The sequence below is a fragment of the Saimiri boliviensis genome, chromosome 4 (assembly GCF_048565385.1).
Source record: "Saimiri boliviensis isolate mSaiBol1 chromosome 4, mSaiBol1.pri, whole genome shotgun sequence".
NCBI lineage: Eukaryota > Metazoa > Chordata > Mammalia > Primates > Cebidae > Saimiri > Saimiri boliviensis.
The window spans coordinates 117,993,032-118,010,864 of NC_133452.1; the positions used below are offsets into that span (position 1 = coordinate 117,993,032).

At 32.5% G+C, this 17,833-nt stretch overlaps 1 protein-coding gene across 3 annotated transcripts in view; it reads right to left on the bottom strand.

The window, feature by feature from the left end:
- ADGRB3 (adhesion G protein-coupled receptor B3) overlaps window positions 1–17,833 on the bottom strand; it is a 740,902-nt gene that overhangs the window by 311,178 nt on the left and 411,891 nt on the right. For all 3 annotated transcript variants that reach the window (XM_074398120.1, XM_074398119.1, XM_074398121.1), the window contains one exon: window positions 8,915–9,017. In XM_074398120.1, coding sequence (XP_074254221.1) covers window positions 8,915–9,017 — 103 coding nt within the window. The remainder of the gene's footprint in view (window positions 1–8,914; window positions 9,018–17,833) is intronic.

Below are 17,833 nucleotides of genomic sequence, written 5' to 3' on the forward strand. Positions count from 1 at the left end.
AGGGGATCCCTGGCAGAACCTCCGGGCCTGTGGACTGGGAGGAATGTGCACTGGGGTGAGCCTGGGGTGTTCCCACCATATGCAAGGGAGGAGTCTGGCCCCTCCTCTTCTGGGGTGGAAACTGGGATTCAATCTCTGAGACAGGAAGCCAGCTAGGGGGAGTCTGGCTTTGTGGACGGCCCCTGTTTCCTTTTATTCTCCTTTTTTCCCAGTAAATTCCATTTTTTTCTCACCCTTCAAAGTCTCAGCAAGCCTAATCTCTCATGGCCATGTAACAGGAACCCAGCTCTTAGCTGAACTAAGGAAAAAGTCCTCCAACATCACCAGCACTTACGTGGATTCTCAGGAGACTCCTTTGCTGGAACCCATTGGTAGTCACACCTCTTGGGGCCTCCCCTGCTGAGCCCTTCTTACTTCCCTGAAACTTCTGCCCTATGATACGGTGGGGTGTCACTTGTTATGAAATGCTATTATCTCCCTACGCTATGCTCCTAAAGTATAATAACAGTGTTGTTCCTGAAAAAAGGTCATAGTTCTACAGAAGTAGATGAGAAAAATAGGCATAGAATGTTCCTATAACAATACAATCAAAATGCTTACATAAATATCACTAGCCACAGTTTACTGAGTAAGGCACCAGTGAGGGAATGGAGAGATAGAAAGGACATAAACAAGTAAACATATAATGTGTAATATAATATAGATAGTAACATACTATAATCACAGTGAGTAGGTTAGACTAGAAAAATAGAGTGGATGGCACTATTATTAAGAAAGCTTTACCAGTAAGATTAACTTTGAGCAGAAATCTGAGATAAGTTGGTTACAGAAAAGACCACAATTAAGTTGCAATACAAATTACCAAGTTTCTCTATGTTTTCCTTAATGTTTTAAAGTTTAAATATATTCAATGCATATGCTGCTATCCTAATCACACTCTTGCTATCTTAATGATGTCTTCAAAGTGTTTTCTCTGGACCTGCTTCAGAATAAACTGAGATGCTTACTAAAAGTGTAGATTCATTGGCTATAGGAGTTTTTAGCTTGAGGCTAAACATAGAAATCTGCATTTTAATAATGACACTCTTGCCTCTCCATAATTTTTATTCACAGCAAATTTAGAGAATCACTGCTCAAGATACACACAGCAGAAATAACATGCTGAAAAACATTTAAACCTACTCACTTAATAATTTTGAACTATACAATGCATTATCATAGTCACCATTCTGTACAGTGGGTCACTAAACGTATTCTTCCTGTCTACTTAAACTTTGTGAGGTGACGGATTTGTTAATTACCCTGAATTAAGCATCCTATATTGTAAACATATATCAAGACCTCTTATTGTACCCCACAGGTCAATACAATTATTGTCAATTAAAAATACAAGTGCTTAAAAAAAAGAAATAACGTGGTTATTCTATTTTGTTTTTATTCAGACTTTTGAATGCTTGGTGCTCATATGCCACAATAAACTACTATTCTTGAAACTTCTGAACTTTCTTGTGCCTTTCACAGCCCTCTTGAAACAAAATAATTTCTGTGGAGGCAAAGCAAGCAAATAGACAAAGCAACTAAGGGCATGAAGAAAGGGCAATGACTTCATCATAACTATTTTAACATTTACAGTGCTCTGAGTCAGATGTTCCAGAATAAATTTTTCTGTCACATCGTTCAGTGAGATGGACATTGATCCCTTAAGTACGGATGAGAGAGAGACCTTCTACTGACACTGCACTGTCTCTCTTTAATTTCCTAAATTTTAGATGGCAAGGCATTACTTTGAAACAATCTGGATTTTGCTAAGCTTATCCTCTCTTTCTTATCCCACTAAGGATTAATTGTTGTTATCGTATATAATTACCCAAATAGATTTTGGGGATTCCTCAAGAATATTTTCAATTTGCCTAACTGGATCTGAAAAAGACTAATTCATATCTTGTTCATAATTTTAATCCTACTTCAGGATACACTCAAAAAATCTCAGGAATTGCTAAGGGAAGCAAGACATTACTAGATATAAAATTTTCCACAGTCAAATCTATCACAGGTCACTAACAGTTGATCAGTGAGAGGGACCCATTTCGGGATCATATCTTTTAACATATGAACAGTTCTACAGGCCCTAAAAGAGTAAGACACCACCCAAGGCAATGAGGCAGTGAAGAGTACAACATAAAACTCAACAGGAAGTAATCTCCTGGATACTCTTCTTCAATATTTCCTCAGATATGATAAGTACTGTTCCATATTTTAGTATTTTAAATGATACTTAGAAGGAGCTAAATCTGGGTCTTATGTTCACTTTTTAAGGAATAGCTGTCATGTACCAAAAGCCTAAAAAGACACTGAGAATACAATACTGTACTCTTATTTATTAGGAATATGGAGACGTAGATAATCTGGATGATCTTAGGAGGATTCTCATCACATTGAAAACCAGATAAACTAAGATGGAGTAAAAAAAAATGGCTTTAGCTAAAGCAGAATTACATGAAGGCCACTGAAGTGAGAAATGTAGAATATTGTTTTTATCAGGACGAGTCCCATCCATGTTACATAGCTATTCATAGAAAGTTGCAGCCATTTGACTGGAATACAAGGAGAGGGCACACAGTTAATGTCACGTCTGCTATGTACTTAGTAGCTCGCATTAACCAGATGACGCTATGTTTATAGATGTGATGACAGCTTGCTTCTCTAATTTCTGAGATATATCACTAACCCGCAATATTTCCAGATGAATACTTTCCACTTGTCATATGGGAAACAGTAAAAATTAGAACTATTATCAGGATGTTTTTACATGTGTATCCTTCAAAGAAAATCATTGCCTCCACATATGTCTTAGAGTATCCTACCTATATGGGATTACATCATTTTCCATAATGGCTGCATAGAGTCTGGTGCACCTCTCAGCAAACAAGTGGATCTTCTGGAGTTAAAACTGTTCAGGTATTTAATATTAAAGTGGTAAATAACTTTCATAAAGAAATAAACAACTAACTAGATTTTGTATAGGTACAACACATAGTCAATGTCTTTTTCTATTACATCCGAAATAAATATAATAATACATCCTAACAATAATTATATGTAGTTGTAGCAGAGACAAGGGCAGTCATTGGTAGTGATAGCTCTAGACTATCAGCTGCCAGCAGGAAAGTTTTGCTAGGTTGTTTCAAGAGCATAGTATGTCTGCAAGTGTCACAGTCGCTGTTGGCATCAACATCTTGTTCCACATGGTTCTTCTTTTGGTTGCCTAAGTGATGCTGTCTCAAAACATTTTCCAGTTTTCCCTAACATCATACCACCACTTTACATGGACCATTCTCACTAGTGATTCCTTTAATCAGACCCATGAAGTGCTAAGGCAAAATAAACTATGTAGTTTCTAATTAATTTCATTGACTAATATATTATTAGTATTACAGTACATCTGATTTAAAATGCCACTATTAATGTATATCTGTATATATTATTTTCATCATCAAAAATTAACTTCGCATTACTCTAATGCAGGGTATATTAGTTTTCTATTGTTGCTGTTGCAAAAAACACAAACACAGCAGCAGAGAACAACATAAATTTATCATCTCACAATTTCCATAGGTCAGAATTCCAGTAAGCTCAGTTGGGTCTCTGCTAAAGAGTTTTACAAGGCTGAAATGAATCCAATCATAGTCACCTGAAGTTGTAGGACTCATGTCCCTACTTCCTTCCCTATTGGCAATCAGGGATTGTTTCAACTTTTGAAGCCACCCAAATCTTTTGACCTGTGGTCCTCTTCCTTCATTTTCAGTGCTAGCAATGGCAAATTGAGTCTTCTCATTTTGCATCTCTCTGATCACAGCTGGAAAAGCTTCTCCACTTTTAATGGTTTATGTAATTAAACTGGATTTACTCAGATAATCCAGAAAAATTTCCTTACCTTAAAGTCCTTACCCTTAACTACATCACACAGAAGTTCCTCTTGACACATAACACAAATATGCCTATTGACATGTACTCACACAAACATCCCTTTTGACATGTAACACAACACAGTCACGGGTTCTAGGGATTAGGATGTTGGACATCTTTGGAGGGGTCACTATTCTGCTTATCACACAGGGGTTGACAAACAATAGCCCATGAGCCAAATCTGACCTGTCATCTGTTTTTGTAAATTGCTTTTTACTGGAATAAAGCCACTCTTATTTGTTCATATATTGTCTATGGCTGCTTTTATATTATAACATCATACTTCAGTGGATGTGACAGAAGCCATTATACCTCTCATGTGTGAAATGTTTACTATCTGACTCTTAACTAAAAAAGTTTGCCGATCGCCTGCTCCAACAATAGCACAGTCATACTAAAATGTTTTTAATCAATCATGTATTATAAATAAAAATAAACTAAATTTGAAACATAAGAAGGATGTCTAATAAAATTAAGAAATTTAAGTTACAACCAAAAAATGTAGGCAGAAAGCAATTTCTATCTCAATTTCACTTTTTAGGAGAGCCTTCAATTTCCTTGTCTATAAGAATTTCAAGACTCTCTATAAAAATTACCAAGAGCTATAAACAAACTTCCAAATGGATAAAGCTAGGGCAGAAAAGTAATTTAAAAAGTAAACGCATATCAAACACCCCTTTGTGAAAATTACGGATGCAGGAAACTGAATTTTTAAAAGTTTTGCCAAGTAATTTTTAAATCCTTGGGTTATTAACTTTTACATTCATGAAAATACCCACTGATGAATGTTGGAATTTCTTTTCATTGTTTCTCATGCTTATATAATGATAACAAGTATATTCATTACAGTTGTCACTGTGTTTTCCACTATGATTTACAAAGGTCATAGGGTCATGGTTAATTTTCATTTAAAATTAGTTTATACAGATAAAACAAATTTCTTAATTTGTTAGCTTCATGCTATTAGGATGCATGCAAATATGGCAAAGAAAACAAAACCTACAAGCCCAAATTCCAATTAGATCAATTTGAGAACTACAAACATGATGGATTTACCTGAACCCTGAAAGACAGCAGGAACACCCTACCTACACCATTTGGAGTTCATGCCCAGAGGAAAAAATTTTTTAAAAGCCAAAATGAAACTGCAGGTCAGTACGGTCCACTCCACTTTTCTAGTCAAAATGGAACTACATAAAGACTTCATTTGGAAAAAGTATGCATTTTCAGGCTTGCAAAGTTGATAGAGCATGAGATAACTAAAAGACATTTACTTTCTTTTTCTTCTAACTCTTTTTTAAAGATAAAGATGTCATTCACCTCAGAAAGTCACAATAGGCCCAGACCTATCAGATCCAAGGTATCCTAATAGTATTTGTGTTTGTGTACGTAGAGATCTATTCTGTTGCACTTATGTGGGTCTCAAGAATTATTTTCAATAACATGATTAATTTTCCTTATGTGTTACGGAATCTAAAAAATTTGATGAGTATAAATGTTACTCTGAAGAAATAATAAGTGCTATAAAAAACAAAATTATTTTGCTGGGAAAAACAAATTTGATATTTCTTAAAAGCAATTAATCGCTGTGCTTAAGCACTAAAAACTCTATAGTTCATGACAATGAAGTCATCAGCCTGAAAAACTGAACTAAGAATAGTGTCTTACTAATTAATGACATAATAGCTGGTTAAAACTGCAACTGGCCTTGTTAATCAAAATTTGGAATTGCTAGGTTTCATATTTTATTACCTATATCTATCAGTTACCAAGAGTCTTATTATATTTAACATATTGTAAATGCTATTTGTTGAAAAGCTTTATGAAACACATTTTTAAAAGAAAATGTTAACAGGCTTTTTTCTGTTAATTCAGTATAACTATTAGTTCCCATTCTTCCTTTCTTTTTTTACATGGTATTATTTAAAAATGTAACTTTCAAGTTATTCTTTCCTGAAAGTACAACAGATACTTTTCATATGAAAATAGGTGAAAGTAGACCGATTTGATATTAGAGATATGTCATGTCTAAAAACTTTTGAAGGCAACAACAACGGGCATGTTGCATATGTGTATGCATATATATGTATATGTGGGTGTATATGTGTGAATGGTGGAGGTGGAGGGGTGCGTTTGTGTACGTACATATAGTTGTCCCTTCTTATCCATAGGAAGTTGGTTCCAGAACTTCTTGCAGATATCAAAATCCATGGAGGCTCAAGTATCTTATATGTATTTGCATATAACCTATGCACATCCTTTTTCATACTTTGAATCATCTCTAAATTAGTTACAAGACCTAATACCATAATACAATAATACAGTGTAAATACTATGTAGTTTTCATATTATATTTTATATTTATATTGTTTATTGTTGTACTGCTATTTTTTATTGTATTTTTCCAAATATCTTTGATCTGTGGTTGGCTGAATCCATGGATGCAGATACTGAGGGCCAATTGTATCTCTGTGTGTGTGTGTGTGTGTGTGTGTGTGTGTGTGTGTGTGTGTGTATGTGTGTGTAATGTTGAGGCTTGTTTTAATATATTTCAGTCTGCATATTTAAGACACCTTTTCTTCACATTTCAGCTAACATTATATTTCAAAATAGACCTTTTTTGTTTTCTCTTCAATGGAAATAAACTAAACAGTACATAGACTGTATCTCTATAAGACTGCTAATAATATTATAATATTCAATAAATCAATCACATGTTCCTTCCCTTAGTGAACAATAATACTTCCCAAAGTATTTCACAAAATCTAATTTGAGCAATAAAATAAATGTAAATATAATGAGCTTCAGAAATGTAAAACAGTAAGGTAGAAGTGCTGTATATATTGTACAGACAACAGTGAGACAGATATTTAAACAGGATATGTCCAGAGCAGCCCAGAGAGGCTCAATTGTGTGGTCCGTAACTGGAGAAGCCTCTGAGGAGAGGCATGATGTATACCACGCTGGGGGACCGGGGTGGTGGGGGAGATTCTAAGCAAGAGCGCGTGGAGATTTTTTCTTCTCTAGGGTACATTGTTCCTCTTTCTCTTCTCCCCTCCCCATCAAGTTCTTATAACAGATTTGTCTACATGTATACATATATTTTAAATCTGGGCTTTCTAGAGTGGAGATAGTATTCTCATGGGAACCTGGTCAATTCACTTACTCATAATATTGAAAGACATAGTTAATTCTATGTGACTTATGATAATTATCTCATCATTCTTATATGCTGACTTTCATTGCCACTCTAGTACTAGCTGGTGCTTAATAAAATTCGTAGACTATGTTCTTTCTTTTCTATATGTAGAAAATATATTTTTACATGGCTTATATCTTTCGTACATAAAATAGCTGACAAATACAGCTAACAAAATACATTTCAAAAAGATAAAAGACACACTCAATGCTTAAATATGTTCATTTCAAATAGTTTTATTATATTTAAATAGCGAGACTACTGCAACACTATTTTTGAGGCTACTCTTTTTTAATTTATCAAAAAAGCTTTAACATGTTCTTTAAATTCTAAATAATGATTTAATCTTTATGAAAGTCTTGTGATTCATTTGCACAACTGTTTCTGCATAATAAACAGAGTACACATGCTGATACTGGGTGCTTTTTCAGTAATTCTATAATATGATACAGAAAATTAGTTTCTCTTAATACTTTCTCCCAATGCTTGTAACTGTATAGTAATTATCATGACAAACAATAAAAACACATACTTTCATAAAAATTTACACAATTCCTTATTCAAAAGCAAATATTAAAAATTTCTCTTAGTTTTCAGTGCAGTGAAGAGATGGGGGCTATACTAAGGTATGAGGAGGTAGATATTGTAGAACTAAAACACATTCTTAATGTTAGATAGAACTAGTATGGTCACATTATGGCAAAAGCAGAAAAACACCAAATCGTTTAAATATTAACCACAATCTTTGAAAGTTATTGTAGAGAGATTTGAAATTTTTATTAAATAATTCAGGAAGCCTGGGGCATCTTAGTAAAAAGTGATTCACAGAAAGATGATTATCATTTTTCTATAAAACCAAGGCTGATTTCTTCAGGAAATCAGAAACTACACAATAGCAGAAAATATACAAGCTTTATATCCAAGAGGATGTGAGTATAAATTATGCTGTCATTCACTAACTATATGAGCTTGGGAAAATCACTTAATCACTTTTTGCTTTTTTTTTTTCAACGTCAAGAAAGGTCAACTTAAACGTGTACGTGTAAAGCATGAGATTGACTTATTTTAATACAGGAAGCATGAAAGTATAATAAGGAAGACTTTCATAGGAATCACTTTCCTTGCTCCTGCCCTTCAATGATTTAAGCATTTGAAGTGGATGTTTAAATAATGAGTAGATATTGGAAATTTGTATAGAGGACTGAACAAAATCTGAAGCATTTCCGTTACAGTTGGATAAATTTAAGAATGGGTTCTTTTCATTGTGAGATGAAAGATTTTGATTTAGACAATGGGAGCACCCAGGCAGTTATAAGAAGCCTTCCCTGATCCTTGACTTAGTACTTCTACATACCACCCAGCCCGCCCAATACCCCCTTCCCCTTAATTAATCATTCCCCTTTCCACTGTTTATAACTTCTACTGCGGCATGAAACTTAAATTTTTATTTCCTACCACATAGTGAGATTGGCTCTTATTCACCTCATCTTCTCCAGCGCCTACCACAAAGTGTGGTAAAGATGTGTGCACTGATAAACAATTTATTAACTATTATTTGGATAAATTGAAGAGAATTTGATCATAAAAAAAGAATAATCATTGTTTCTTTATAATATATATACTCATAACAAGTTAATTCATTTGCAACTATAAAAGTCTAGAAAATGTATTCTGCTGTTATCAGTCAAAAGAATGACTATTAAAAAGGTAATTCTATAAGCAAGTCAATGTCCAGGAGATGGTACTTACATTAGCCAAATGAGCTAGTTCTATCTCCAGAAACGAATCAGTTGTTTTGGGTTCGGGCCTTATTGTGACGACGATGATTTTGGAATTAATCACAGTATAATTTCTGAAACAGAGTAATTATGATTAAAAGGGGAAATGATTGATTAGAAGTATAAACTGCTACTGCTCAATACATTTTAGGATGGTTTTAAATAAATGCATCCAAAGCAGAATCAGAAATCGTAGTATTATTCATGGAAAGACACAATTTACTGCTGTAAAGAAACTTTATGTAGAACAGAAAACTTAGGAAGAAAAGGCCATTTTACTATTAAATTCAGAAAATATAAAAAAGCAACAGCACAGATAAGCTTTTGTTTACTTAAATGTGATTCACCTACAAGAGTTATGGATTGTGAATTCAAACTTTCATAGAATCTTTAAATAAATATAATTCATTTATATCAAGGAGAACCTAAGAGTTTGTTTTCTAGGAGATCAAATATTTTATTGCAATGTGCTGTCTTGGTGTTTTTTTTTGACTATCCAAAAATACATTACAAAAATAATTAGAATGTGAAGTAACATTAGAGCAAGTAGAGTTTAAATAGAAATAAATGCTGTTGCTAATTATTGACCATAATTTATTTCAGCAATAGAGATTTACAGGCCACTGCTTGATCTCAATATTCTCAATCTAAGAAATATATTTTGTCTGAAATATCTCTCACCAAGATATTTCATTTACAAAGTTTATTTTAAATAAAATCTTATCTATAATTTATAAGAAATTATCTACCAATGTAAACATAAAACTGAACCAACGTTTTCTTGTATATATAGGTTTTCACACAAAATATGTAAAATGCTGCAGATCATCTAGTATTTAGAGATTTAAAGATGATTTAATTGTACTTATAACGCATTTGAGTGTATGTGTATGTGTGAATACATCCCTGTTTGGAATTTTGAAATAAATAAACCACTTGCTCTTCCACCGGGTATGTACTATTCTGGGGAATCCACATTAGGTGTCAATGACAAAATCATTTAATTTTTTTTCTCTTTTTTGTTTTTTAAGGTAGTATTTACAGATAAAACTCACCAACTTTAAGTATATAGTTTAATGCTTTGGATAACTGCATACATAAACAAACAATCCCTTCCCCTAAATGGTTTCCTCAAGTCCCTTTGTATTTAATCCCATACCCACCCATGCTTCCAGGCAACCATGGACATGCTGTTGTTATAATTTTGCCTTTTCTAAAATTTCATTTTAGTAGAAGTATACAGTACACAGACTTTTAATTTTAACTTAATTTATTTAGCACAACATTTTAAAGATTCATCTACTTTATTTCTTTTTATAATTGAGCAATATTCCATGGTATGAATACAACAAAATGTATTGATGTATTTATCAATTGGGTTAACACACTTTAGGTTATTTCTGATTTTTAGCCTTTATGAATAATAGCTAATGATATTTGGATATTACAAATAATTACCATACACATTTTATGTATGGACATGTATTCTCATATGTCTCAGGTTAATATCTAGGAGTGGAATTCCTTGATCATGCTGTAAAGGCATACTTAATTTTATGTTACTGCTACATTGTTTTCTAAAGTGGTTGTACCATTTTAAGTCATATAATTCTCATATGGAACCATGCTGAACCTTGCATTTTTTGAGATTTTTTTTTCTCTAATGAGATGGTTTTTGGTACAATATTTCATCAGAAAAAAATGTGGAGCTATTCTGTGGTTGGTGGAATTTACTATATTTAGTAGCAGAGGAACTATACACCCATTTTCCATGGGCTAACATTTTTTAGTGCATTTCTCATGTATGCAGTAATGTCAAATAACAATTTCTTCAACATTCAGGTAGCTATTCAGCCTAAGAGTAAAGAATGAAAAATAGCAAAGCATAAATAAATTTTTTTTTTTGTTAGGAAGATTGTTGTAGACAGAGAGAGCTGGTTAACTGTCCTTTTTTTCGTTAAATGCTAAATGAGTCAATTGAACGTCCAGTGCATTTTGAAGGAAAGGAAACTAAGTTCTAAATGCCAAGCTTCCTTTGCCAAATTATTCTTCCCCGTTTCTCTGTGAGTAAAAGCGATCAGGGAACCAAGTGAGAATAGATGAAATTGACGAAGTTGAGAGGTGATCCTGTGTGGTTGATCATATTAGCACAGCTGACAGGCCTCCCAGAGAATGGTGCATACAGCTTAGAGTTAGGGGAAATATCCACCTGTCATTACCAGAGAAATTATGAACATTTCTCCCAGAGAACAATCAGTCCTGATCAAGCAGATGTAAGTTCATTTTTCAGATTAGCCTGAATATGTTTAAGTTCTGGTTTGGTTTTGAAAAAAAAAAAAAATTGATACATCACCCAAATTCCATTTGTCTATTTATTTTAGTTCTGTTTATAATCCTAGTTAAGGGCTTTTAATAAAATCCAATGACTGATAATTTTAATTAATATTAAATAATTTTTATATTAGAAAGATATCTCTATTATGTTTAAGTTGCATAAGAGGATACATTACTAGAAAACACAGATGTGGGTATTCTATAAAGAAGACTGAAATTTTTAAAAGATATTTATGAAGCTCTCTGTGTTTGGGAATGTGGAGACTTTGGCCCCAAATGACTGATCTATAAGGAGCAAAGGAGCTACAAGAAGCTGCCTACTGTAGCAAATATTACACTGTGTTAGGTTTATCAGCTGCTCAACTGGACTGGTGGAAAAGTTCTCTAAAGGAGCGAATCAACACTGGCTTTTGCTGAGAAAGGAGAGAGAGAGAGAAAGAGAGAGAGAGAGAGAGAGAATGTGTGATGCGTGTATGTTTTAACATGTTTAGAATATATCTGAGAAGAGATGTATGTCAGTTTATTTAAGCATATCAGTGTGCTAATGTCATTCATGTGAGTCCCTGCCACCTTCTGTCCCAACACAGTAATGTGCACTTACTTCTTCCAAATCATCCATCAATTCTATGCATGTCTTTTTCCGCATGATAATAAGCTCAAAGAGAGCAAGATTTTTAACTATCATTTATATGTCCTCATTTGTACTATTTTTTGGAATATTTTAATACTTAAAACATGTTTGTTTTGTTTAATAAGCAAATACTAAATAAAAATATTAAAACTTTAACAAGTTGATTTAAAATTTAATGCCAATATTATGGTATTAAAATGCCTAATAAAGGAAAAATAAATAAGCAAACTTACATTATGCAATGGCTCCCTTTTTAAAAAAGTGAATAGCATACAAAATTGTCTTTAATGTATTCCATCAATTCATTCTAATTTGCACAAGTGAATAGCTGGCTTCTGATGTGCCATGTCAGGCTTTGTGATCTGCTAATGCTCCCTGGCTGGCTGCATGTTTGCATTCACTGCTAGAAAAGCAGATCTGACAGCCAAATGAATTTCATGACCAAAATAAAATTATTATCTGTCCTTAAGATTTGTGCCAGTTAGTATATAAAATATCTTACAATGTATAGAATTAATCATTTAAAGGTAACCCAACTTAATCTTCACATTTTATTTTTGCAGATTCTTAAGATGTTTAAGGCACATGAATCATATCTTAAAGAGAGTATAAAAAGTGATTAAAAATACAACTCAGCTGGGTACAACAGACTCACTTAGTACATAAGGACATCTATAGGCTGAAAGTAAAAGTATGGGAAAAAATTCTCATGTAAAAGATAACCAAAAGAGAATGAGGTTGCTACAGTTATATCAAACAAAATAGACTTTAAATCAAAAATTGTCACAAGACAAAAAAGGACATGATGTAATGTTAAAAGAGTTGATTCACTTGGAAGATTTAACAATTATAAATATATGTGCATCTAATGTCAGAGCACCCAAACATATGAAGCAAATATTAAAACAATTGAGGGAAGAAATAAATAGTAACAATATAAAAGGATATTTTATTACCTCATTTAATAACTAGATTACCTAGACAGAAGATTAATAAGAAAACAGATGACATTAAAAACATTATAAATGAATTTGACCTTACAGGCATATGGAGAACACTCCAAACAATAGCAGAATAAACATTCTTCTCAACGGCAGACAGAACATTTTCCAGGATAGATTACAAGGTACACCACAAAACAAGCCTTAACAAATTGAAGAAGACTGAAATCTTAACAAGCATCTTTTCTGACCACAATGGAATGAAACTAGAACTCAATACCAAAAGAAACACTGAAAAATACACAAATATGTAGAAGGCAAACAGCATACTGTTGAACAACCAGGTGATCAAGGAAGAAATCACAAGAAATATTAGAAAATATCTTGAGATAAGTGAAGATGAAAATACACCATACCACATAACATATGTGATGCAGCAAAAAAGTACTAAGAGGGAAACTCATAGCAGTAAACACCTACATTAAAAAAGAAGAAAGATCTTAAATCAAAACCTAACTTTATACTTCAGAGAACTAAAAATAGAAGCTTAAACTGAACCCAAAGTTAGCGAAGACAATAATAAAAATTAGAGCTGAAATATACAGAATAGAAAATAGCAAACCCATGTAAAAACCGACAAAACTAAGAGCTTATTTTTGGAGAAATTATCTACAAAATTGACAAACCCTTTTTAAATAGAGTAAGTAAAAACAAAGAGAGAACACTCAAATAACACCAGAAAAAAGGAGGAGACACCAGAACCGATGTCACTGAAGTAAATAGTATCATAAGAGACAGCTATGAACAATTATTTATATGCCAACATACAGGAAAACCTAAAGAAATAGACAAATTATTAGAAAAATGCAACATATCAAGACTGAATCATGCAGAAATTTTATTTCTGAATAGACTCATAACTAGTAAAGAGATTGAATCAGTAATTAAAAATTTCTCAACAAGCAAAAGCCTAGAGGACCAGAAGTCTTCAGTAGATAATTCTACGATAGGTTTAAAGAAGAATAAACACAACTCCTTCTCAATGTCTTCCAGAAAATTAAAGAAGAGACCCCTCCCATCCCATTTTCAAAGGCCAGTATTACCTGGATACCAAAATCAGACAAAGATACTATTAAAAAAAAAAAAGAAAGCTAAGGACAAATATCCTTAAGAAATATTGACACAAAAACTTCTACAAAATGCTAGCAAACCAAATTCAGCAGCATGTTAAAAAGTTTATATACCATGACCAAGAGGGATTTATTTCTGAAATACAAAGATGTTTCCACAAATGAGAATAAATCAATGCAAAACATCACATTAATAGAATGAAGGTCAAAAACTACATGAGTGTCTCAATTGATTTTAAAAAAACGTGACAAAATTAACATCCTTTCATGATAAAAATTATTTAATGAACCAGGAATATGAAGAAATTATTTCAACATAGTAAAGGTCATATATGCAAAACTCACATCTAATATCATACTTTATGGTGAAAAAAAATACTGAAAGCTTTTCCTGTAAGATCAGAAATAAGACAAAAATGCTCTTTATTGCCAGTTTTGTTCAACATAGTATTAAAAGTCCTAGAAACAGCAATTAGGTAAGAAAAAAGAATAAATTGCATCCAAATGGAAAAGGAAGACATAAAATTACCTCTGTTCCTAGATGATATGACTTTATATCATGTAAAAGAAATCCTAAAAATTGCACAGTCATGCATTAAAAATCTTGTTATAATTAATGAGAAAATTCAGTGAAGTTGCAGAATGTAAAAAAATTAATACACAAAATCAACTGCGTTTCTATATATTTTCAATGAACAATCTAAAAGGAAACTAAGAAAATAATCCCATTTTAAAAGCACCAAAATAAATAAAATACTTATTAGTAAACTTAAACTAGGAGGAAAAGACTTGTACATTAAAAACTATGAAACATTTCTGAAAAAAAATGAAAAAAGAGACAGATAAATGGAAGGAAATCCTGTGTCCATGAATTAGATGACTTAATATTGTTAAAATGTCCATATTACCCAAAGCAATCTATCCAAATGGTATTTTTGCGGAAATGGAAAAAAAATAAAATTCACATAAAATCTCAAAGAATCCTTAACAGCTGGATCCGTCTTAAGAAAGAAAAATAAAATATTCTATAGTTCCAAGCTACATTACAAAGCTACAGTGATAATTTCTAAAAAGCATGGTACTGGTGTCAAGACAGACATACAGACCAGCAGAAAAGAACAGAGTGCTCAGAAACAAATCCTCATGTATATGGCCAAATGGTCCATGACAAGGGTGCTAAGGCTAAACAATAGGAAAAGGATAATCTCTTCAACAAATACTGTTGAAAAAACTGGATATCCACATACTTACATCATATAAAAAAGTTAACATATAATAAATTAAGACCTAAACATAAGACTAGAAACTATAAAATTGTTAAAGGAAAACATAGAGAAACACATCCAAATCATTGAACTTGGAGATGGCATCAAAAGTACAGGGAATAATAGCTAAAATAAGCAAATGAGACTCATCAAATTAAAAACAAAACAAAACAAAACAAAGTAACTCTTTGTTCAGGAAAGGAAACAAGTAAAATGAAAAGGCAACCTATGAAAAGAGAGAAAATATTTGTAAACTATGTATCTGGTAAGAGGTTAACATCCAGAAAATATAAATAACTCCTAAAACTTGACAGCAAAAACCCAAACCAAATTATCTGATTAAAAAATGGGCAAAGGACTTGAACAGACATTTCTCCAAAGAAGGTATGTAGATGGTCAAGAAGGATATAAAAAGATGCTCCACATCACTAATCATAAGGGAAATCCAAATCAAAACTACAATGAAATATCACCTCACACCCACTAGAATAGCCACTATTAATAACAAAAGAAACACTGGCGGGACGGCTGATGCCTCTAATACTAGCTCTTTGGGAGGTTGACAGGTGCGGGTTGCATCAGGCCAAGAGTTTGAGACCCGTCTGTCCAACATGGGGAAACCCCATCTCTGTTAAAAATACAAAAATTAGCCAGTTGTAGTGGCACATATCTGTAATCCCAGCTACTTTGGAGGCTGAGGCAGGAGAATCGCTTGAACCAGGGATGTAGAGGTTGCAGTGAGCTGAGATCCATGCCACTGCACTCCAGCCTGGGCAACAGAGTAAGATTCTGTCTCAAAAAGCAAACAAAACCAAAAAAACAAAACCAAAAAACAACATAACAAATGTTGACAAGGATGTGGGGAAATTGAACAATGCAGTGTTGGTGGGAATGTGAAATGGTGCAGCTGCTTTGGAATACAGTATGGCAGTTTCTGAGAAAACAAATCAAAAATAAACCAATGATCTCTCTTCTGAGTATATATCCAAAATAATTGAAAGAAAGATCTCACACCGAGATATTTGCACACTCATGTTTATCACGTATAATTGATAATTGTCAAGAGGTGGAAGCAACCAGATTGTCCATCAATGAAAGAATAAAGAAAATGTGGTGTGTATATATAAACAACGCAGTATTCTTCAGCCATATAAAAAGTCTTATCATATGCTACAAGACAGATGAACCTAAAGGATATTATGCTAATTGAAATAAGTCAATCACAGAAAGATGAATACTGCATGATTCTACTTCCATGAGGTATTTAAAGCAGTCAAACTAAGAATCAGAAAATAGAATGGTAGTTGCTAGCAGTCAGAGGAAGTGGGAAAACGGGAGTTGTGCTTTAATTTGTGTAGCCCTTTAATTTTGCAAGATAAGAAGGTTCTAGAGATCTGTTACATAAGTGCATATAGTTAACATTGTACTGTATATTAAAAACAGTTATTACAGTAAATTTTGTTTTTTTTTAACATAATAAAAAACGTAATGCAGTGTTATACAAAAAGTACCAGTGAAGGAAATGGCAGAACTAATGGCATACATATATTATAGCCAGCTAAGATACAACAAAAATATGTTAAGACTTCAATGGAAGTTAGAAAAGTTACTATAGTCTTTTTCTATTTGTAGATTTATAGTTCATGTAGCTTCAAAAATGAAGCTGTCATAAATGTTTTAAATGAATGGAACAATTTAAATAAGACCAAAATAACACAGATTATTTCATACCATATGGGAAGTTGGGGACTTTATCAAAAATTTAAAGCTAACTATCTTTGTTTTCAAACCTAAAATCAGCTGACAGCTGCTGAAAAGTAGGATTGGGTTTACTTAAAGCTTTGAAAGGAGTTAGAATTTCACTGTAGGTTTTCTAAGATATGTAGAATGGAGAATTTTTTAAATGTCAAATGATCAGAGATTTATGTTTGCTTTTAAAATATCTGACCCATCTAATCCCAGATTTTAAAAAATAATTGACTATGTAATACCACAATATTTTATACTATATAAGTCATACCAATTTGTTATTTCCATAGATAATTTAAATTTCTAATGTTTTAATGAGAAGCAATTCTAAAAAGGTACAGAATGTCACAAAACTAGATCCTTATTTCATTGCACAGTGAGAATGAAAAAGCAAGATTCAAAGTTTAGGTCCTAAACTTAAGGGTTTGAGCTCTTGAGAGAGCCAATTGCTTCAGGTTGATTGCCTTCAGCATGCATTGGTGTAAGAGTGATTATGTCTTCTTCTTTGTATTATTTCCAATATTGTTGTTCATGTTTAATTTTCATAGTATTAGAAATTTAAATGAGTTCCACTTCCTAAATATATAAAAATTTTAGCATCATTTATCTTAATTAGGTTAGTGCACTTGACAAGAAATTCATGTGATTTTGCATTATTAAAATTTGTTCCTTTTTTTAAAGATAATTTTGTAATGACTTTTGGTTTATGAGAACACTTTAATTTTCTTTCATCTGTATTTTTCTTGATTCTACCATAGTGGAATTTACTATAATTTTGTTAGTTCTTTTATCATATCTTGAATGTTAATCACTACATAAAATGCACTTTTTTTTTTTAGA